The following is a 24,115-nucleotide window of genomic DNA, read 5'->3' on the forward strand; positions in this document are numbered from 1 at the left end:
ACTTCGTATTTCACCTCAAACTTCGGTACTCTGAACAATACAATACTGGGCTCTTGAAGCGGCTAGGACCAAACAATAAACATCTCCTGAGGAATTCACTGCACCCACCACCCACAGCTGCAAGAGCTCAAAGAATATCCTTTGAGCTGCTGGAAAATGAAACAGGCACTTCTGCTAGAAGGAGCAGGTAAGAGTTTGTCTCCATCACAGCAAACATAAGCCAATTAAACATGAACTAAAAACAGGAGGGGAGAGGGAGTGAAGGGTCACATGGAAATTAAAGGTTTGTCATCTACATCAAAATATGATTATTAGATGTTTTAGTTTTAGGGACTACCTTTTTATTTTTTTGGGAGGGGGATAGTGTTTTAAAAGTTAATTTGAACTGGAAAAGAAACCACCCCACCCTTCCTTTATCCACGAGAAGAACCCTAATCCCACAACTGTAAACCGCAAAAGCTCAACTCCCAGCCTGCTACCAGCAAACAGGCAAACAAGCTGACAGAGAACAACGCAGATTTCTAGCTGGATTCTGTCAAATAGTTAGAGACTAGGCAGCTCAGAATGTTTTTGTTATGCCAAACCAGCCAGTCACACTGAACTTCATATTCTGACCAGCTTGTGCATATCTAAGAACTTTCCCCTTTTAACTGCCACACGTCCCAAGGAGACAGACAAGCAAAAGTACAAAAGTTGTCTGAGGGGCTGGGAGGTGCTCTTCCTCTTGCCTCACATTTCCAAAACACCACCTGTCCAGCGCTCTGAATTGATTGCAGAAACCTGCACAGAATACAAAGAAAAACATCTGCCCACATCCCCGAGCTGGTTAGAAGCACTGACTTCAGTAGTAAAGCTTTCCTGATCATTTTACAGCAAGAACACTTCACTCCTGCTCCAGATGCAGAGGTACCCACCTGCTGCATATATACCACTTGAGGTTTACAGCACAACCATAACAATGATGGTATCAAGGACCTAAAAACCTGCTCCACCAGAGCAGATTTGAAGCCCATTTTCTTGGGGGCAATGGTGCAAAAAAGCCTGAAGCAGGCCTTTGGAGAATACCAAAGCTCTCCCTAAAGCCCTATTGTTTAGCACTTAGCCAACATCCTAAAAGCATGAGAGTTTACTTTTTTCAACAGTACCACACAAATACAAACCTTTAGTACTAGAAACCTGAATGACGTGAACATTTCTAGAGAAATCTGTGTTCCCTTTAAAGGAGGCTGCTAAGCTCTTAGAGTCAAGGGTAACATCCAGCAACACAAGTTCAAAGGCACAGTTAACTGCTGTGTTAAAAGAGGCGAGTCTTTGTTAGTGGGATGTATGCTTTATTACGTTTTCATCGATTGTTTTCTTTTTCTCGCAGGATAAGAAAGACATTTCTATTCATCCTATTAGCCTTCGCTCCATTATTGATCAATACTTTCTATTTTTATCTTTGACAGAGGTAAACAGTCTTCTTTCTGGGGAGACCTGTCTTTATGCCGTCAATAATTATTCCTGTTCAAGCTCCCTACATGGCAAGAACAGTTTCAAACTTTCTGTAAGCAGGAACCATCTTCAGTATTTCCTCTAGATTTCCCACTCCTCCTGTCCTCCCACTTTTGACAGCTTCACAGTGCTCCAGGCAGCTTTCATAAAGCTGTGCCTGAAACCACTCTAGTCCCTTTCCACAATTCATCAGAACCCAGTCACGCACACGTTCCTCCAAAGCCCTCCTTCCACTACACACTGCAGCTGTCAAGGCTGAGTTAGCCCTCATGGAGCAACTGAAATTTCAAAACACCACGAGCATCCAAACAAGACCAATTGTAACTCACCTGAGACGCAAGAGAACACAGGCACAGCAACAGTCTGCTCACACACACCTACCACACCAGCACATGCATACGGTGTCTGTCAGTCGGTTCAGCCTGAACCACAGGAGGCACAGCAAACACAAACCTGTTGCCCACCACTGTGCTCCCAGCCCACCCAGCGCCAGGACAGTGACATCCTCCCAATGCCACCCAGGAGCGTGGCAGCACCGGGGAGCGCGGGAGCTGTGCCAGTACGTGTGTGTGCAGGGGGAGTGGGAGGGTGGGCTGAAGCAAGGACATGTGGCGGGCGGGGGAAGGAACTGAGTGGGCTGCACCGGGGGAGGTGGACTATCCCCTCGGGGGTGTACTATCCGGAGAAGGCTGTGCGGGCTGCACTGGAAGCTTGTGGGGAGACGCGCGTGTCTGACGGCACGGAGACCGTGCGGGAGGAATGTGCGCGGAGGGGGAACGGCGGGGGCGACCCTGGGACGAAGGGGGGCACGCCGGGGGAACCGGGTGGAGGGCTGGGGGGAGCGCACGGCGGGGATCGCGGGGGCGACGCCGGGGAGCGGGAGGAGGGTCGGGGCGGGAGGGAGATCGCGTCCACACCGCGGACGATGCGAGCGAGTTTCGTGGGGGCCGTACCGAGCCACCCCCACCACCAGCGCGGCTCCTCCTGCCCGCCCGCAGCCGCCCCCGCGCCCCGGCTCGGCTAGGCGGCCACCCTGCCCCCGCCACGTCTTACCCTGCAGCGGCGGCGGGCGGGCGCGGCCCAGCCCGGTGGGGCGAGGAGGGGTCGGGTCGAGCCCTGCCCCGCTGCCCCCCGCGGGCGGCGCCGGCACCGGCGCGGGGGCGCGGAGGCCTCAGGAGCCCATGGCGACGCCGGGCCCGGCCCGGCCCTCCTCCGCGCCTGCGCACGGCCCCGCGCGCCCCGCCCACCGCCCGCGCTCAGGGGGCAGGGTGACGTCACCGCCTCGCTCCTAAAGGGGGCGGGGCCGGCCGGGAGGGTGACTCGGGGTTTGCCGCAGCGCCGGGAGGAGGGACGAGCTTCCCGGAGATGGGCGCTCCAGCAGCGCTCTCCCCCCACCGGGCCGGCTAAGGACAGCACTGCCCAGAGAAAGATTCCCCCCGAGGCATATTTCCACCTCTATCTCAGCGCTGTTTTCGCCCGCACTCCGAGGGAAAAAAAAAAATCAAACACAGAGCTGTTGGGAACGTCCCCCAAACTCCCCAAGGAAAAAAACGTACATATAGATACGGGTGTTGGAAACCAAAGTGGTGCCTCTATTCGAGCCAAAACAAGGCATTTTCAACCTAAAAAAAAAAAATAAAAAAATTAAAAGCCCCAAACCAAGCCCTAAAACCTTTAATAAGCCCAAAAAGTGCCTGCACAGAGGGCTGCATGAGCAAGAGGAGGTGACATCCCGCCTGAGATATGCCTGATGAACTTTCTCCTTTTCTCCTACTGCTTTAGGACACTTGTCCTCTCGAAACACAGGTGCACCCGTAGAGCTGCTACCCCACACCTCCCAAAATGGCAGCATGTTTCCCCTCTGTCACAAGACAGTATTCCTACCCGAAACCCGGCAATCACTCCTGAATCCAGCCAGATCATGGCTCTGCTGCCTGCACCACGCTGCAGTGATGGGGGTGTTGTCTTCCACACAGGCAATGTTCCTCTTTCTCACTGAAAACAGGATTTACAAAGGAAAAAAGTCCAGTTTCATTCTGATCCATCAAAACCACAGTCAAAATGGAGGCAGGACAAATGCAGTTTAGAGGCAGCAGTACAATACCCCTGAACTACCCTCTTCTTCCCTACCCTCCTACTCTTCTCTTATCCCAGAAGCTGGAAGCCTCACACAGCAGGGAAATGAAGGAGCAGCTCTTCCTGCTCAGCTGGCAGAGAACAGGCTTGGAAGGAATTTCCGAAGTCACCAAGATCTGTCCATATATTCTCAGCAGGTGTTTCTGAAAATCAGTTTCAAGAGTTTTAGAAAGCCTGGCAGTAACAGGCCTCTCATCTGGATAATGCAGGGACGCATAACTACAGGAGCAGAGATTTAGAAGTAAATCAGTATTAAAATTTAGTAATTTACTGTCAGACAGGTCAGACAACCAAGGAGGGAAACCCAAACAAACCACACTGCCAGAGACACCAAAGCAGCAGGTGCCACTTCGCAGGGAGTTCAGCCTGTTTTCATCAGGCACAGTGGTGGTGTTAGGTGCTCAGGGCTGATACCTGGGCCCCTCCTCTTCCCATTCCTTCAGGATTTAAGTAAGAAGACAGAAGAAAGCAAGAAAACACATAATCCAGGGTCCACCTCTGTTGAAGTCAGTGCACACCCAAAGCCAACAGTGCAGACAGTCCCATCCCTCTCCTGCTGAAGGCCAGATGCACGGGACGCCAGAGGCTCAAATCCAGGAACCAAGAGATCCTGAATCAGATTTCACATAACTCTTGCCTGTTCCAAGGCTGTAACTGCAGAGATCAGCTCAGGTTTATTTTTAGGCGCTCCAGTCCTGTGCCTTTTTTCCAGTAATTCTGATCAAACTTGTTCCTGGAACTCAGAAACAGGTTCAGCTGCAAGACAGTGCTTCCTGCATGTAAGATGTGACTCCCAGCAAAGATACCAGGGCCAGTGACGGAAGAAATGACAGATGCTGGCGTCACTTTATCATTTTCTACTTTATTACTTCAAATTAACAACCACGATAAAGCTCAAAAAAGTCCAATATTTACACAGGAAAAAAGTACAAAATCCCCCCCAAAGTTCTTCAGGTTTTTTTTTTTTTTAAATTACAAAGTAATAAAAAGTTTTGCTCTTTAATTAAAAAAAAGAGAGAGACAGTAAGAGGGGTAAATAAATTAGGAAAAAAACAGGGAGGAAAAATGAAGTGTTAAATAGAAAGGGTAAAAACAAACAAAACAAAGACTAACCCCACCCTCCCCGCCCTGCCAACAACCCATCGGCTCCACACTACAGTGACAGTGTGTCTGCTACAGGCCATAGGTCGCAGTGGTGATCATTGTGTTTCAAAGCCCCAAGTGCCACAAAGCAGCTTGAGTATTCCTAAATTATATTTAAAAACAACTAAAGTGGGGGGGAAAGGGGGGGAGACGGATGGGAGAGGGCAGGAAGGGATTGTGCATGTATTGGTGGATCTTACTTGGGGTTGCATGAGGGAAGGAGAGAGCAAGAGCCATCGCTCTGATAGAACTCCAAACTCCCGTTTCTGTGCGCCCCTCTCTTCTCCTCAAGTCCCACACTCTCTCCGCAGGAATTAAAACAAGTTTTAATTAAAAAATAAAAATAGAAAAACACGCACAGCCAGACGAAAAAAAGACCCCGCTGCAGGGATGAGAAGTATATTTCTCCCTGTATTCCGCTCCAACGATCCCATCCTCCATGGCACCAGGTGCCTCTCCATAGAGATCCCTCCGTGTGTGAGGACTGCTCGGTTCAGGGAAGGCTGGCACTTCTCCCAACATCCAAGAAAGAAACCGCAGAGAAGCCACCCAAGGAAAGGAAGCCCGAGTCAATGATTAGGCTGTTGCCACAATTCCCCTCACAGCTTAAAATTCGTTTAATGCTCAAGAAAATAAATTCTGTTATAATAATAAAAATCAGACTTCTACCATCAAGTGTGGCTGGAATCTGATTCGCTCCTGGCCCACAAGGCTCCTGAAAAGAACAAAACCAAAAAAAAAACAAAAAAACAAAACCAAACAAAAACCTCACCCCCCACCCTGCACCATCCCTTGCCCTCAGATAAAAAGGAGAGCAAAGTTAAAATTTATATGGCTAGAAACCATATGATTTCAAAATAATATTTAACAAAAAAAAAAGCAGGGGAAGATACCCAAGGAAAAAAAAAAAATAGAGAAATCAAAAAATCAAAACCAGGAGCAGAGAGTCAGGAGAAGGAACTGGGGGTAGCCCGTGGGGGCGGCGGTCAGGGCTGGGGGGGCAGCGGAGGTGTTCCCGCACGGCTCCCGCGTTGTCAGCTCCTCGGAGGCGTCGCGCCGGGGGACGCAGGTGGCCCTCTCGGAAACGGCTCACACCAGCGCGGGGGCACAGCTCGACTCCTCATCGTTGGCAAAAAGAAATTCTGTTGGGTTTTTTTGTTTGGTGTTTTCTTTTTTTTTGTCTTTTTTTTTTTTTTTTAGTTTTTATTTGTTTTTTGGGTTTTTTGTTTTTTAAAAGAAAAATACAGTGAAGACACTAGAAAGAGAATTCAAAAGAGAGAAGAGACATTAGGTGAAAAGATTCTTCCCAGCACTTCCAATGCCAGCTGGAGCATAACAAATCGTATCAGCCCTTTCTTCTACACTCCTGCCTCCCCTCGGAGTTACCTTGCCCAGCTACTGTCATTTCCTCTACAAGAGGCACTCACTGGCTGTGCAAAGTCTCACACACTTGATTACATGCTCAGCACCCTCCTCCCCAACACTGTCACACTGCCAGAAAAGCATTCATGAGGAACTAACAAAATGGCTCCCCAGCCCAGCACCTTATCCACCCTCCCTATCCTCCTGGAGAAATGGAAGCTACCTTCACACTTAAAGACAATCCATCCCCTCAAGGTTTTGGCAGCCAACCTTACTCTTCCCTCTGAAGCCAAAAACATCTCAAAGTAAGATGAAAGGAAAGGAAATGTACCAATCCCCCACAACATCAGCAAAGTCTTAACCTAAGGCTTTTTTTTCCCAGTAATTTCACCCTTGGGGGTTCCCAGGCATAGGACAGGCTCACCTAAGCAAACACTGGTCCAGTGGCAATTGCTCCTCACTTCCCAAGGTGATCAAATGGCACACTTGTCTACAAAAGAAAAAGAGTTGCTAAGGGTTGGAGAGGAAAAAGAAGACACCAAAACAGAGAGGTTGCACGTTTCTTTCAGGACATCCTTCCTCCCAAGAGTTTACTACTCCATTCCTCCAAACCACTGTGGTCTGGAAGAGAACCAGACAAAGTCTTACTCCAAGCAAAGCAGAGCTAAGATGACAGTACTGAGCATGGCCTCCAGAAAATATGTAACTGAAGAGTGAAGGTGTAACTTGGTACCACTCCCCTCACCACACTAGAAGCTTCAGGCTCATGTCAGCTCCAACAGATCAGCCAAAAACTACTCTAGGGCCCATAGTACTTCTGGAATATCCAGTCCAAGGCCATGAACATGGCAGCAGGGACTCACCTGTGATGCTGAAATCCGTGACACTTCTTGCCGCCCTGTGAGGTCAGATGAGGAGACGTTGGCAGGAGCTCCTCGGTGTAACCTCATGCTGACCTTCCGCTCCCTGTCCACTCTTGAGATTGCTCTGGGGGACGTGTTGCCTGCCAGGGCAGAGAACCATTGAGGCAAGAATATCAGTCAATGATTTTGGTTTCTAGCTGACAGCAGGGGTGGAACCCTCCCCAAGCTCTCCCATCCCACTCACCGGACTGCTGGATTCGGGAGGTGGGGGTGGAGGCCATGGGCTCAGTGACATTGCGAAGACGGTTGGCAGTGGCTCCAGCAGGCGGGCCAGGGGGCAGTGCTCGTGTGGCTGACCCTCGGAGTTGCCCCATCCTCTCCTCTCGTTCATGCTCTCGCCGCTCCCGATCCATATCCTCAGGGTTCCGGGCTGCTCCCTGAGGAGAGAAACCCCCACACCACACATGGCTGTCAGGCAGGAGAGATAGCAGCAGCCCCGGACAGAAAACACATGGTACTCCATCGTGCCAAGGAAGTGGAGCTCCATCCCCAAAACATGGTCTCCCCCCACTGTCTTCCACTGCACCAAGAGAGGACCTCATTCTGTTCCATGAAGAAACAGGGAAGAAAGCATATGGTACTACAGCTGTTACTGGAATCCACTGTCCCACCTCCAGTTATAGTCCTCTCCTGAAAAATTATCTCTACCTACCTATAGCTACAGATCAGACATACTCACTAATACAACAGTAGCTATACCCCCAGTTTGCACCAAGTAACTGCCTCTCTTCACTCTACCCTTTGTCAAGTTGTTCACCAGGGCTAAGTACAAACAGCAGGCAGTTTCCAACTTTCCTTCCCCTCCCCATGATAAAAAACAACTCCTCTCCAGCCCTTTTGCCACACACACTCACAAATTTAAGCATGTTCCAGTCAAAGACGTAGTCGTAGGAGAAGCCTTGGCGGTGGAAGAGGTTGCGGAAGAGTTGCCGCAGGTACGAGTAGTCAGGTTTGTCATCAAACCTCAGCGAACGGCAGAAGTTGAGGTATGTTGAGAACTCAGCTGGAGAGAGCAGAGAACAGCTGGCTGTTGAACACCATCCAACCTCCCATGCCCTGCCATGGAGCCACTGCAGCATTTCAGCAGTGGCTTGCTGGACTAGGACAGCACACACACAGAGTTGTATAACAAAAACTGAGCCTGCTGGTTTGGTTGCAGCACTTCGGCCACTAAGAAAACCCCATTCCTATTTTTACCACAGAAAATGCTCACACATCCTTATCGGTTTCTCCAAGCAAGACTTATCAAGTCCTGCAGAGCCTGCTGAAGGACAGTAAGAATGCAGGCCTAAAGAAGAGGTGGAGGTGAGCTTTGGGAATTTCAGCTCAAATCAGAAGTCCTCCTAGTTCAGTAGTCTATCTTAAGCAGTAGCCAGAAGTAGACAGCTACAGAGGAGAAAGCATGAGGCAAACATGTCTGACACTTCTATTAACATTAGCCCAGCTCCCACCTACTTTCAGCTCCAGGAACTTCCTGATCTGGATGTGGTTTCTGACTATTTAGTAACTCTCCACGAGTCTCTCTTCCATGTACTTGTCCCATCTCTCCTTGAACTCCAGTAAGCTTTAAGTACCCACACCAACTTCTGGGAATGAGTTCCAATACTACTATTACAGTCTACTACTGGCTGTGTGAAGAACTGCATCATTTTGTTTTGAAGCTAGCAGAAACCAGCTTTGTTTCTCTTCCAATACAAAAACTGGGGCCACCAAATAATTGTCTCCCACTCAGACTTCTGCAGGCATAGCGAGTGCACAGATTTCTAACATCTCTCTAATCACCTCTTTTCCAGGTTCCAGCAACTTGTTACTTGTGTAGAAATCACCTCACCTCGGTTACCCTTTTGGCCCTTTCCTGGACCGGTTTCCAGTTCTACCACATCCGGGATGGACCAGAGCTACACAGTGCACGCAGAGTGCAAACAGGCCATGGGCTTATGCACACTGTTTGCACAAAATTGCTGTGCACAAAATTTCTGTTTTCACAGAATCACCTATTGTAATTGCAACAGCTCATTGATGAGCGGTACTGGTCAGTTGGAGTCTACTATTGTGCAAATGACGTGAGGACCAAGACTTCTCTCTGTTCTCACACATATTACCCATGTTTACCTACAAAGAACTCCAATTGCCACTTCATTGCCTGGCTATTTCTGGGACTCTTCATTAACCAGTAAAAACTCAGGATCACCAGCGTACCTTCTCAGCTCATTGTCCATCCCGCTTCCAAACTGCTACTGAGGTCCTAAAGATCCCTCTATCCCTCTCAGGACTCTCACGCCCTTACTAACATAAGGTTTCACTCTCCACAAAAACACATTTCCCACTTCTGAACCAGAACTGTACCACCTGTTATCCTTCTCATCACTGGTGTCAGCAGCACATCCTGGTCTGGGGTACTGGGCACTGCTCTTTAGGATTCAAGATTCCATGGGGTTTCAGCAGGTGAACAAGCCAAGCAGCAGACAAGACAGCCATCAAGACGAGAGCACTTACAAGGGTACCCTTTGCAGAGCACCTCGATGGGCGTTGACATCTTTTTCTCGCTGATCCTCTCGTACTTTTGGCGCTTGGTGGCAGCCTTGAGGCCCTGCCAGGGCAGCGAGCCCAGGTTGAAATACATGAGCACATAACCCAGGCTCTCCAGGTCATCACGGCGACTTTGTTCTGTGAGAAGTTACAAAGGGGCAAGGAGTGAGCAGCAATCAAAAGTACTCTGGCAATCACATAGCTTTGGTGCTAAACACAGAACAGAACAATCACTCCTCTCTCTTCTTTGGTACATTTCTATGGATAGACAAACTTGTAGAAGACATTCCAGTGCAAATTCCTGTGAGGACGGTCATATTACAAGAGTTAAAGTGCTCCTCTCCCCATATGGCCCCACCCACTTCATAACTAATGACTCTGACTACCTCCTCACTTGGACAAGCCTTAATTCACACAAGAATTTAACAGCTCAAGAAGTGCTGCAGCAACACTGCCTACTCTGCTCTTCCCAGTCCCAGAGGAAGGGCACCTACACTTCTCCACCCAGAATGATTCTTCAACCCAGGGATTAGTCATGACAGAGGTAGTCACAGAAAGACAAGTCTAACAGAGGTAAGCCCAACACAACCCTTTCAAACACATCTTCTAATTAAACTGCTGATACTCTTTAGGCAGGGCAGAAACAAGGAACTAGGGACCCCTTCTAGTAGTAAACAACTTGGTTAATTGTTTAGAGGAGTCTAACATGTAATACTGTGCAAAGATGTCTTTCCAGCTTGGTGGCATTTTTCAAGCTGTGGAGGAAAGGGGCATACTTTGAACAAAAGGTTCCCCTCCAAATAGGAAATGACTGTGTAAATGGCAGCACTACCAATTCTACTAAGAGCAAGGGTTGCCCTTAATATGCTATTGCAAGGGCTTGCTTTTAGATGCTTACTTATGGAACAAAAAAGATTGCCTCACAAAAAAAAACCCCTTTCACATTGAACTTGTTCTCTGGAATGGCCAAGCCATTTTAAGTTTCAAGCTAGCTCAAGATGGATTTGATGCAGAATCTCAACAACTGCAAATGTTGACTGGTTAACTTGTGAAACTCCTCCCAGCTCCTCCAACATGCTTGCAAATTCATCTATAAATCTTGCCAAGAAGCTCTTGCCCTTGTTTTCCTCCCAAATAAAATAAACATTTTGGAAAAAGTACTTTACATCTCGAGTAGAACAACCACTGACACAGATAACAGGCAGGCAAAATATGGCTTGAGGGAGAGCACAGGGATAGAGGGAAGACTAAAGAGAATCACCTATTAGATTAATTCACTACTACAGCACATTTTGCTGGATTCAGCGCTACATCCTGGAAAATGCTGCAGATTATGTGTTGGTCTGTGGGTTAACTGTCAGTATCAGTTACATGCTACCACCTGCCCCATTCAAAGGCCAGTAGATCATTACAGCTACCCCTTATTCTGCTAGCTGAGCTAAACCCTGACAAAAGAGTAGCTTGTAGCAGGTCACAGATACAGATGTCCAGCTCCTGAGGGTCAACACGGCTCTTTCTTCTTTCTGCATCTCTCTCATAATCTCCTAGTGGTTTTGAGAACTGGAGGCTTGCTTGGCAAGTTAAAACTACTGAGAGGGGAAAAAAAAAATGGAAGCAAAGGGGTTGCAGAAGAAAAGGGTCTTATTCCTTCATAACTGAGAGGAGAGAGCCTTTGGGTCAAAGCACATGAAACACCATAAAAACCCCCAAATTCCAAGACAGGAGTAGAGGAGAAAGCAGCCCTGCAGATCCCCAAAGTGTTTTACTTTGAGCATGCAGAAATAACAGCATTTTTTGACCTCACTAACGTACTGCCTCAAGTTGCCCACTTTAAAGGGGCTAATACGTCCTTATCTTATCAGGCTACTGCCAAGGATAATTACATGATTGTCTGGGAGATGCTTAGATGCTATGGAGGGAGCAGAGAAAAGAAACTGAGTTTGCATTTGGCCTCAGGTTGGGATATGTGTACTCTCAGAGGGCTGCAATTACTCATCATGCATATCAAATAAACAAAACCGAACAATATTTGGTAATGACCTACATCCTTAGACAGTAGGCATGTGGAGTCAGAAGGCACACCCAGGGCCTGAAAGTACAGGAGACAAGGGTAATCTCAGTCCTGCAATCTGGCAGCCCTTGATTTATCCATGCTGTAGCTTTAAAGTGTCTAACTGCGGGTTCTTGTCTAGAGCATGGTAGTGCTCTAGACAAGAGAAGTAAGGAAAGGCAGGGCAGGAACCAGAGAAACCTACTGAACAAGCAAATCAGCCTTTCAGGAATAAATCAGGATCTTGCCTCCAAAATCTTGCTTGAACTCCAAACTGCTTAGGGCAGGCTGAATAACACACCTCTACTTGTGTGAAGCACAGCAGTTTTGAGCACAGTCACCAACCCTATCCAGCACAGGATATGTTCTGTGAACATATGCCTGGGCACAGTCCTAGCGATTTGGGGAAGGCCTGAATTAAAGACTTGAGATTAGGGAGCCTGAAGTCATTGGGAGATGCTACAAGGCCTTAGTGAAGGTGATGAGAGGGGTTACAAAACCAAACTGGGAAGCTAACTAGTATCCATTACATGCATGCAAACACACCTTAACTGTGCCTTAACACAGCAACGTGATCAAGGAAAAACAACTGCAAGCAAAACACCTAATTATTAAAATTCCGAATGAATAAGTGTTTGACTGCGTTGCAGCCCCAATGTTTAGTACCTCACGTACTGTGGCAATTGTAGCCCACTTAAACAATTTCACTGAGATTCAAATCTATGATAGGCCTGAAGTATCAACACCATGGGTCACAGATGTGCAGCTACCTCAAAACATTGTAGCAGTCTTTCATCTGTAACCCTAACTACAAGATCCTGATTTAAATCTTGGATGATTGTGAAGGACAATAGTTCCTACATCCCGTTTCTTTGTTTCATCTTCAGTTACTATTACACAGCTCCCAAGTTTAATTATTCTTTTCCCTGGCCTCATATACCAACATTCCCAGGATACTAGATAATATTAGATAGTAAAGAGTTAGAAATAAAACTTTACCTCAACACACCAAAGAAATACTATTTAGCATCACTACTTTCCACCTTTAGAAGTCTGACAATCAGTGACTAACACTCACACCATCCCTGGGATGCAGGAAGAAAAAAATCTCACTTTGCAGTTTGAAAAGAGAAAGAGAAATACAAGTAACGTGAACGCATGCTCAGAGCAAGTTAGTCCAGAAGCTGGATTACAGTCATGACCTGTGATACTTCCTCTCTCCATTTTATTTCAGCTTCTCAGTTTTCCTACAACGAGGTGGGGGGGGAAGGTTTGAAAGACAATTTTATGAAAATATATTTTTCATAAGACACTCATCCTTTCCTCCCTCCCTCCCAAAACCTCTTCCAATAGAAACACAAGGTCATCTTCCCACACAAGCCAGCACAACCCCTCAAACCCAACCTCTCACTCTGCAAGCAATCTCCTGCCAGTTCCCTCCTCCCACTCCCAGTGAGGATCCGAGCCAGCCCACACCCTCCACTCCCTTCACAAAGCAGGGTCCTCAAAAGCCAAGTCAGGGGTGAGTAGCAGGACAGGAAAAGACATGCTTGAGCAAAGACGGAAGACTGAGGACTGGTTGTCTTGGACACAAAGTTCCTGACAAAGCATGTTTCTTCGCAACCTAAACTGCCTTCTGGTCCCTCTGTCCAGAGAGTGTTTCCCTCCACTCTGATTCTGTTCAAAGTGATGCTGCTCCCATGCAGGACTCCCTAGAAATTAGCTGTCTTCCCTGGAGCCAGCCCAGCTCTGCAAGCAGGCTTAATCAAGCAATGTTTTTCTCACTACATACTCAGATCTGATCTTGCATAAGTTGCACTACAGTTCCCCTTTCTCTCCCCACTGCATGGCAACAGCCTTTAAAAACACACACAGAGATCTGGAATGGGTGACAGAGGGCAGGATGAGCAGGAGGACTTTATGATCTGCACAGCCTACACTGATGCCATCTAGGACACGCACTTGGGAAGGCACTGTCCCCCACCTCCCACCTCCTGTTACCCAGACAGAGTCCACCAGGCTTCTTCCAAGACTGTCTCCTGGGCACCCTGGGCATCTATTTCAGACTTTACAAGCTACAGTGGGTGCAGGGGACTCTCATCCCTAGAGCATGTGAAAATTGACTGGAATGTGTGAAGCAAAGCCTGCACAGACCAGTGACTCCCCCAACGGCAAGTCTCCAGCTGTGGAAACCCTCCCCAATCTCGCCTCCTACTTTTTTCCCCAGTCACTGGGAAAAGAATGTGTTTCCTCCAGACATTGGAATGTCCAACCCTTAGCTTGCACATTCAAATAAAGGCATTTATTCATTTGCTATTCCTGTCACACGAATACCCCAGCACCTGGTTCCTTCCCTCTCCCTAGAGCGCATTAATGTAACATTAAGACAGAGAGTTTAGTCTCTGAAAAGTCAAAAACTTCAGAGTCATGGTTCCCATGGCAATGCTGCTAACTCACAAATGTGCCTGTCATATACCCTGTGGCGAGGTCTTGAGAAACAGGAACTCCAGCTGAAACCTCAGCACCTTCATCCCCTTTCCTCCAGGCAAGTCATGTAACCTTTATGCTGTTCAGGGGAACTATCTGCAACGTGGAGATAATACATCTGAGACCTGTTGTGCCAAGTAACTCACACCCAGACTTTCCCGAAGCAAAGGGCATGAAGAGAGCGGTGGCTGTGCTCAGACTCATGGCATATGCAATTTGCCCTAGGATTACTGTTTAGACATTGTTTGTTCGTCCTGACACACAAGCCAAGCACCAGCAGTAAAGGGCTAAGTTGGGGTGGGATGAATAATGAAGTCATTTGAAAACCACAGCCAGACATTTAGCCTCTCGTGATCAGTTCAGGCAGAGCAGGCACACACATAAGAATCGACAGACAGAGTAGTGATAATTATTTTGTGCATGTCTCCTCGTGGCAGTTTCCATGGCTGTGGAAATCTTGACTGAGAATTCAACGGAGAGTCAGTTATATATATGCAGGTCAAGCCAAAATACAGAAGGCCAACTTGGAAAGCTCTACAAGAAGTATTTTTACAGCATGGAGGAGGTCAGGAGATCACAGCCCACTCTCAACACACAACACTCCCCATTTTTATATAAATAAAGCATTTTCCATCTACAGCTATATAGTATTAAACAAAGAAGACAGTGGGAAACCACTTTATTTTCTGCAGGTCAAATATTGACTCCAGATATCTGAGAAATATCTGCAAGAGGGGAGAGTGCAGGAAAAATGAGGTCATGGAATCCTGTGGAAGCTGCTAGTTTAAAAGGTTTGAGTTCCTTACTCTGACTTTCAAATTCTCAGGTTATACATTTCAGAAGAAGGTCTCCCAGAGACACAAACTGAGCTGCAAACACAGTAGCTATTTTCCTGGGTTCACAGGCAAGACAGCTTTAGTGTTTCTGCTCCTCAGATTTGCCAGTTAATAGCAGGACCAAGTCAGCCTGCTCAGAACAGACTGTATGGTAACTAAGGAAGCCTCATACTGAGAACAAAGTTTAGCAAAAATTTAGCAGAGGAAGGAGGTCAAACACTGGAAAGAAGCTTTTGGTCAGAGAACAGAAGAGAAAACTGCAAGAGGTTCTCAACTGTGTTCCTCACACCCACCAGGGGCTGATTCCCAGGACAAGAATCTGGGTGACTTCAGGAGGTTTGAGCACGGTGGGCACTAACCTGGTCAAGGTTTTTACAAAAGCTGGGATGATGGTCAGCACCAGTGTAAGACCTGGCTGAGCTCTCAGCATGCTTTCCCAGCCTAGTTTCATTACCACGGTACTAACCATAGACACTGAGGGCAGAGCCCTACCTCCCTAAAGCTGCCTCAGTGGTGAACAGGGTAGTGTGGTTCACAGACACACAGGTATTTTGAAGAACCATGATAGTCAGTTCCCAATCACAAAACCTGGATGTCCAGCCAGCTGGAAGCCTTCCCTCATTCCAGCTTCCTGCACACTTTCAGCAAATGGCTGGCCCCACCTTCAGTGGTGGACCATATTGCAGCAGGCCTGTATCCTCCAGCTCTGACAGCTACAGAATAATCACTGATGAAGGTGCTTGGGAGTCAACAAGAAAGGTTTCAATTGCACACATTCCTAAAGGCGCAGTGCCTGTGAATGTCTCCTTTACACATCTAATCAGCCTGCAAAAATTGTGCAAGGCAGATTCAGTAGCCGCAGAGTCACAGAGGTCATAGCCTTGATGCTCAACAGGGCCCCACTGCACTAAGTGATGAGTGCACAAACACATACTGATAAGACAATTTCTGTCTTCAGAAGCTCGAAGTGCCACCAAAGGCAGGAGAGGTAACGCAGGTGTAGCATTTAAGTTACTTGCCCACCATCTCAAGGCAGGTCAGTAATGGAATCAGGCACAGAACCCAACTCCCTCCTTCTGGGGACACACTACCTCCCTTAGAAAGCCCCACCAAGGGGAAACAGCAGGCTCACCAATTCCCAAGTGAGTGTTGATAGAGGCATAACGGGCTGTGCCAGTCAGATTCTTGTTTTCCCGGTAAGGGATGTGCTGGTGGGTCCGGGCATCTCGGTACTTCTTGGCCAAACCAAAATCAATGATGTATACTAGGTTGCCTTTTTTGCCGAGGCCCATAAGGAAGTTGTCTGGCTTTACATCCCGATGGATGAAGTTCTTGGAATGAATGTACTCAATACGGCTGATCTGGAGTGGGGGATAAATAAATAAATAGTGAGACAAGAAAGAAAAAACCTACCTTAACTGCATCTGCTAAAAATAGTACCCTGTCCAGGACACTGACCTGTCAGAGTAGGGAAAAGGACATTTCACAGAGAATATCAGAGATGACAGCCAAGGAAAAGACACCCTTTGGAGGTTGCAGGATCTGTAGATGGAATTCAACCCTGCACACCAGCCCAGTCCTCACTCTGGGGAGGTCATCATTAACGCCACAAGGAAGGGTGGGAAGCAAATCTGCATGGACTAAAACTTTGAGCTTCAGCATTGACAGCTGTCAGCTTTCAAACTTAGACAGGCTGGGAAGGTAGGGGGTCCATCCACAAGAGCTAAGGGTCTTAAACACAGGGCCTGGGCAGTTGAATTGAGATAGGTAGTGATGCCAATCATTCATCATGCAGGCAAAAGTATCTATGTGTGCAACACTAACACAGGGTGAGCAGCAGGGGAAGGAAAGAGAGATGGAGATTGGGAAAAGTCATCAGTCTCTAGGTTCCAGGCCCCCAACTTCCTCAAGAAATAGAAAGCTGGCAGCCACTTGTCACTAAATGAAGAAAGCTTGGGATATAGCAGTTCTTAAGCAGAGGAGATGGGAGGGAAAAAAAAAAAGGCATGGAAAAGGAGAGTAGGCACAAATGCTTCAGAGGAAACTCACCATCTGGTCTGCCAGGAGCAGAACTGTCTTGAGACTAAATTTGCGGGAACAGAAGTTGAAGAGATCTTCCAGGCTGGGCCCCAAGAGCTCCATCACCATCACGTTATAGTCCCCCTCTGCTCCACACCACTTAATGGAGGGGATACCCACTGGGGAAAGAGAAAGATTAAGCCCTTGGAACAGAGACTAGATGCTGCATCCCCTGCTGAGAAGATCATATGTAACACCAAATCATTTCTTTCCTAAGGCCCTCCAGAATAATTTCCTTCTTCAACCACTCCCCCGGCCCCATCTTCTCCTCCCCATCTCACCTCCTCCCTGCATCATCTTGTAGAACTTGCTTTCAATGTGGAGCTGGGGATGCTTGGTTTTGACACATTCCAGTTTGATGGCCACCTCTTCACCAGTTGCAATATTGGCTCCTGCATAGAAATGAGAAGTGAAATGAAGATTGCGCAAGCTTCCACTGAAGTTAAACACTTTTAACAAGGCCTGTAAAAATGCCAAAACCTTATGATTTGCCCTGAAATTTATTCTCTGTGACAGAAACGAGATTCAGCCACTTCACAGAGAGTTTCCAGCGCTGCCATTTGCAAACACAAGGCCAGAGAAAGGCACGTGAATAGGAAACCAAGTCTGACCCTACAACCCAGGCTAGAACAACAATCTTGCAACATGTTAACTGCTTTGTTATCTCAAAAAGTACCAGACTTTGGGAGGTCAATCTGTACGTATCAACAGTGCCTAAGCTAAGGGGAAGTTGTAGCTGCCTCTGATCATATACCGAGACCCTGAATGCAAGTCACCCCCAGGCAGTGATACAGAGTATCTCTTCCCTAGCAAAATTACTAGTTACCTCAGTTACATCATTTCAACAGAGCCAATTAGTTCAGGAGGAGACATTACTTACATTCCCAGCTATCTGTTTTCTCCACAGCCCTGACCTGCTCAATACAGACAATTTCTAAGTCCCCAGCTTCTCCCTCTCCTGAGGGCTTCAATAATACCTTTATCTTTTGCCAACACAGAAACATTTGCTATATCCTAAATTAGAAGCGTGAAGAAATAAACTGAATCCAGTCCTGAATTAAGCTGCCCAGACACCTCTGCTGAAGGGATTGCTAGATACTTTGTGACGACACTAAACCACCACCCCACACACTTCTCTCTAAAAACAACCGAGCTGCCAGCTGTGAAAGCCAGCACTCTGGTCCCAAAGTGCACTGTCAAAGAAGGAACAGGCTGCTCTCTCCCTCATAATAGCTGAAAGGATTCCAGATGTTTCACATCATCCTAAAATGGAAAGAATGAATATCTGTACACAGGTCACGGGAATGACACTCAAGTTTTGCTTCTCTCCCCCTCCCGCCATGCCGGCCTCACACACACACGCAGACAAGCCCTTCCTCGTATCTGGAACTATTAGAAGTTGCACTCAAACACAAATCAGAGAGCTGCTCTGATCATGAGCGGCTTGTGAACACTGTCATAAAATAAACTACTCCAGAACACGCATGACAAACATGAGCTGGAGTCAAAGGTGACGTTTTGTAGATATCCCATAGCTAGTTTTAGTAGGTCTGGCTAATTTGTGCCTCCTGAACCCTGTGATAAGACTTTAAGAGTCCACAAGGACAGCTGCAGATAAATCTCTCCATTTATCCTCTTTCCCACACCTCCTCCAGAGCCAGGGACCAAAAGAAAAAAAAGGAATTGTTCACACAACTGGATCCCTTCTCCCCCTGGATCCTAAGGATCTCCTGTTGAAGAGTTCTGGCTTGTACACAAATTTAGCCAAGAGCTGCCTGCTAGCAAAAAGACATAATCTAGATGCTACAGCGCCGGGTCGAGACAGACAAGCTGCTAGGAATTTGTAAGAGAGCAACAAAACTGTTTGGGGCCTAGAGGGATTGATTTACTAAGAAAGATTAAAAGAGCTAAATATGTAACATAGACAAGAGATACAACCAAGAAGGGTGGGGAGGAAGAATGGGACATGACAACAGTCTGCAAATATTTGAAGGCCGTAAACACTAAGGAGGGAGAGGAATTATTTAGGGTGCTGTAAGGGAGGGGAAGGAGGAGCAATGGGATTAATTTAATAAGGATTTTAACATAGGATTCAGCAGAAGGGAAAGCCAAAAAGCCATCCTCAGAGGTAGAGCCAATGGTTACTTTTGAAAAGATGCTGCCATTTTCCACTTAAAAACTCCTGGCCAGAAAAACAAGTCCGTACATTTCCTTCACTGCACCACAAGACCCTTCTTATAAGCATCAGGAGTACAAGGAGGAAAAAAGCAGGAAAAGGGACTAGTATCTGTCTTTTAAATTAGTGTTCAATCACTGGCCCTCAGTCAGCATGGAAACACTCAGGACACCCAAAAAAGGTAAGAGTGCTTCCTTCCCTCATTCCTTTCTCTTTCCCCTGCTTTTGTGAAGACTTTCCTCCAAATCCTCTGAAGCAGCTCACTTGTCCATTTCCCAGGGGAAATTTTTCCCTCTCCTAATCCATTTGCTGACACACAAATTTGGTGAGTCTTTCTGACTTTTGGCAGCATTACCATTTTGAATGAATGCTACCCCAGAAGTTGAACAGTGGAAACATGAATGAGTTCTCATCTCTACATTACCATGCGTGTTTAGGAAGATGATGATGATGCATCCATCTACTAGGCTGTCTGCAGGTGGGGAGTGTTATCTGTGGGCACATAAAGCTCGAAAAGGGAAAGCAGGGGTAGGCATCAAGAAGACTTAGATTCTTCAAAATGTGAACGTGCCACTTATATGTGCTCAGATGGCCCTCAGCCCCACACTCTCCATAGCCCAAACACAGGTGTTAGTCTCTTAAAAAAAACTTTAAAAAAAAAAAAAAGAGGAGACAACCCTGTGGCCTAGAAAAACAAAGGTGGAATCATAGCCTGGTTTGGGTTGGAAGGGTCATTTAGTTCCAACCCCCCTGCCATAAGCAGGGACACTTTTCATTAAACCAGACTGCTCAGAGCCCCATCCAAACTGGCACTGAACACTTCCAGGAAAGGGGCATCTACAACTTCTCTGGGCAACCTGTTCCACTGCAACACCACCCTCACAGTAAAGAATTTCTTCCTGGTATCTAATCTGAACCTGCTCTCTTTCAGTTTAAACCCACTCCCTCTTGTCTTGTCACTAAATGGTCTTGCAAAAAGTCTCTCCTCATCCTTCTTGTAGGGTCCCTTCAGGTACTGGAAGGACAAAATTAGGTCACCTTTAAGCCTTCTCTTCTCAGGCTGAACAATCCAAATTCTCTCAGCCTTTCCTCATAGGAGACATGCTCCATCCTTCTAACCATTTTCATAGTTCTTCTCTGGACCAATCAGACCTACTGAGGAGCTATTCTCTGACTGAACACTTTAGGCTTGCTCCATCCCCAAACCCCGCTGTGTCTACAGGTTGCTCCCTCTACCATTTCTTTGCTAGAGATCCACCCAGATCGAGACCACCACAAGTGAGGAGGGAATCCAAGGGCAGGAATCTCTCTGGTCCTTTGTTCCATGTTTTAACCACCATCTTTTCTTAAAGATACAAGTACAAAAGCAACAGTTCTCTGCTCTCTTTCTAGACTGGAAAGCACCGTGTTTCAGACAAATGCAGCAGAGTCTGCAAGCTTCAGCCACTTGAGAGACGTATGTAGGATCGGGGATAATTCCTAACATCCACCCCCAGTCTCGCTCCGCTGTGGGGGCTGCACAAATTCAACTCATTCATCATGAGCTCTTTGAAACGGGGCCCCGGGGACAGAGGATGTCACCGGCTGAACAGGATCTTTTCAGAGTGGAAGCCTGACTGCATGCTTGACACAATAAACACCGCCCTCCCTGTGCACAGTGGCAACAGGCCGGGGCCCCCACTCTCCCCACCACCCGCTCCCCTCTTGACAGCCTGTCGAGGGAAGAATGGAGGGCTGGGAACAGATGGAAGAAGGCAGATAGGGCGAGAGAGAGTTAACAGGCCAGGAAACAAAGGGAAGGCACTCCCCTCCCAGCAAGGGAGGAGCCTGCCACCAGGAACTGTCCCCAGCCAGCGCAGGTCCCAGCATGCTTTGTCTGCCCAGCTCCTCTTCACCACCAGTGTGCATCCCGGCCAGACGATTCCTACCAGGTCCAGCTACCCTGCCCTGCCTCTTGGCCAACACCTCTGACAAAGCACCTCCCTCCGACAGCCTAAAAGTATTGGCAATTCCTCCGCAAACTGATTTTGCTCTTCTGAATGAGCAATTTTAGAGGTAAATGGGTTAGCCAAGACCCCTCGGTAGCATGATCTCATTTCCCACCCTCCCAAATCAATGTAGGGAGAATATCCCCGCAGCACATCTATCCCCCAAAGTACGCATGGAAGGAAGGCATTGTGCTTTAAGCCTCAGCTGAGCAGTAACACAGTCCATCCTTTGTGTCTACCCATGTAGAAATCCAAGTTTCCCTCTGATAGAAAAAAAACAAAAACAAATCCCGAAGAGCACAGCACGCAGCACCCACTGGTTACAGAGCAGGTGAAGGTAGTAACATCCTGAAAGAGAGAAGCTGAGGATAAACCATACAGCCCCTGCTCATCCCCAGAGATAAACAAGGCATGTCTGTCCTTGCTCTGTCTCCGCACCATTATCGAGAGAGAGAACTGTGAGGTGAATTTAGTGCAGGAGAGAAGTCCTCGTGAATGAGTCCTTCTGTCTGCAGAGCAGGCTGTGAGAGTACAGCAGGAGCACAAGCGTCCTCCAGACGCACCATCAGAGAGTACATGCCCGATCCCTCCAGGCTGGGGAGTCACCCAGGCTCCAAGAAGTCTCGCTATCACTGCTTCAAAACATGCTGGCTTGCACCTCAATGAACATCATTGGCTTTGATACTGCATTCAAGTAACTTGGCTGAATCCCTCTGTGCTCACCACACTAGGGCACTGGGGCTTCCTTTGCCTCTCATGTTGTTTGGTTACAGGCAAGGCAGGCACAATCCCCTCACCAGAGCCTGTTTTCCACGCCTGCTCTGCACAGGTGGATGACCTGTTACGTGGTGCAAAGGAACACAGGATCAGGCCTTTCCATTCAGTACCTCTTTTCTTACCCCACGTGTACCCCCAGATGTTTTGCAAGATCCTGGCAATTTATGCTGCCCTACAGAGGGTCTGGAAGGCTTCAAGCACTACCATAGGTGGAAAATGCTGTGTCTGGGCTATCAGACACTAACTGGCTGGAGAGTCACAGAGGAGTGGCATACAGGAGTAGGCAGCAGGAAGGCAGCACACAGTGGAATTGGGATCCCAGATCCATTATTTATCATCTTTGTTCATGCTTTGGATAAAGGTGGCAACAAAGCCTGTTACTGATGATTCCCACAGGACACTTAATCAAGAGAGGCTGCCAACACCAATCAAGAGAGAATAATAAAGCAAGAGGGAACTGGAGGTAAAAGCCAGAGGTTGAAAACAGACGGTGATTTACAAGCACAGGAAAAAGTAATCTGAACCAGAGGTATTCAACAAAAGGGACTCAGGGAGGGATGGGAAGATGTTGGAGATCCTAGAAGACATCTTCTACAATATAGCTGACAGTCTGCTAAGGCCAATTCTGCAACCTGATAGTGTTGGTGATGGGGGAAGCCAAGGAGACCCAAAGAAGCCTATGCAGAGGCATCACATTACAGATCACTGGAGGGTAGTCCTTCATTGCCAGGCACTGGAAATGCCACACATCAAATGCAGTGTTGGCTCCAAGCTGCTCAGCAGATGGACAAACTAGGAAAAACTGAAGGAGCAGCAAAAGTGAGGAGTGGTGGATGTACTGGGAAGCAAAATACAATTCAACCAAGCAAACAGTCAAGGAGCACATGACACACCCGTAAGTCCCCAAAGTTTGCAGACACCAAGGGAGAGGGCAGTTGTTTTGCTGGCCTGCAGGACTACAACTAAAAAGGTAGTGGGGAGAACCAGATGACAGGTAAAGCCACATCAACTCTCATGGAGGGATCAGGCTACTGGGTAGTCTCGCCACTCTGGCCCCACATGGTTTGAGCCAATAAAAACATGAGCAGGCAAAGCATCAGGGAACATTAGCACACATCAGTACACTGGCTTGGAAGAACTTCTACCCAGGTAACCTGCTGCAGTAACAGGAAACCCAGTGCCTCATGGGCTCCGTCCACTGAGCTCCCAGCTCAGGTCATTCCAGACATTAACTCTAAATCCCATTACAGATCTAACAGATCTAAAGCCCAGGAGTTCAACCACACCAGGCTCTCCGACCTGTTTTACAGCTCCTGGTCTCTGACCTCTCTCTTAAAGGTCCAGATCACTTTTTCCACTACTAATCTTCCCAAAACTTTATTCCTTCTACCCCTGAAGGGACAGCTATGCCCTCCCTTTCCACCACCCACTCTTTACAGAGTTAATACCCACACACACCCAAGCTCAAGAAAAGGAAGTGAGAATGCTGGAGCAGCATATATGTCAAATATGTCCCAAACAGTCCAAATCTAAATCAGTCTAATCAACTACCACCATGTCTCCAGCATCTGCAAGGCAAAGCTGAGCTCATCCCACTTTCTTTGCCATCAGAAGACAGGCAGCAACTAGCAGTATTCCTTGAAGATCTTTTCTCCACCCCCTCCAACCTTACATGGTGCCCACAAATACCAACAGGCAAGAAAAACAACCCCGAAACAATGATGCAATTGAGAAAAACAACCTGGCAGGTAGAAGGACAGACTCTCACACTCACCTAGGTAAATGTCTCCAAATGAACCGCTGCCAATCTTTCTGCCCAGCCGGTATTTGTTCCCTACTCGAAGCTCCATGGTTCAGTCGTGCTGAGAAAAGAAGCACAGAAAGCACAGTGTCAGAGCAGAAACAGGAAGTGAATCATGTAACACTACAGAAGAGACCTCCCCACTTCACCCAGAGGCTGAGTACAGTTTCAAATCTTGAAATACATCACTTTCTACATGGCCTCCATCACCTCTCCTATCTCCTGAACATCCAGGGACAGCATGAGCTAGAAATGCTGCAGGAACACAACCCTCTCAAGCATGTTTTCCATGTTCCCATTATTAGAAAGAAGAATTCAATCTCTTCCCCATCAT

At 47.5% G+C, this 24,115-nt stretch overlaps 1 protein-coding gene across 1 annotated transcript; it reads right to left on the reverse strand.

Moving 5' to 3' along the window:
* Positions 1 to 5,372: 5,372 nt before the first annotated feature.
* CSNK1E (casein kinase 1 epsilon) lies at positions 5,373 to 23,868 on the reverse strand. The gene is made up of 10 exons (XM_029963533.1): positions 23,755 to 23,868; positions 17,321 to 17,431; positions 17,010 to 17,158; positions 16,093 to 16,321; positions 9,555 to 9,725; positions 7,913 to 8,061; positions 7,243 to 7,435; positions 6,999 to 7,138; positions 6,560 to 6,625; positions 5,373 to 6,028 (listed from the first exon to the last, which is right to left on the reverse strand). The coding sequence occupies exons 1-9, from the start codon at positions 23,828 to 23,830 to the stop codon at positions 6,593 to 6,595; spliced, it is 1,251 nt and encodes a 416-aa protein (XP_029819393.1). The 5' UTR covers positions 23,831 to 23,868; the 3' UTR covers positions 5,373 to 6,028; positions 6,560 to 6,592.
* Between the last annotated feature and the right edge of the window lie 247 nt (positions 23,869 to 24,115).

Source organism: Manacus vitellinus, unplaced genomic scaffold, assembly GCF_001715985.3.
Source record: "Manacus vitellinus isolate BGI_N305 unplaced genomic scaffold, ASM171598v3 scaffold_5_pilon, whole genome shotgun sequence".
Classification (NCBI taxonomy): Eukaryota; Metazoa; Chordata; class Aves; order Passeriformes; family Pipridae; genus Manacus; species Manacus vitellinus.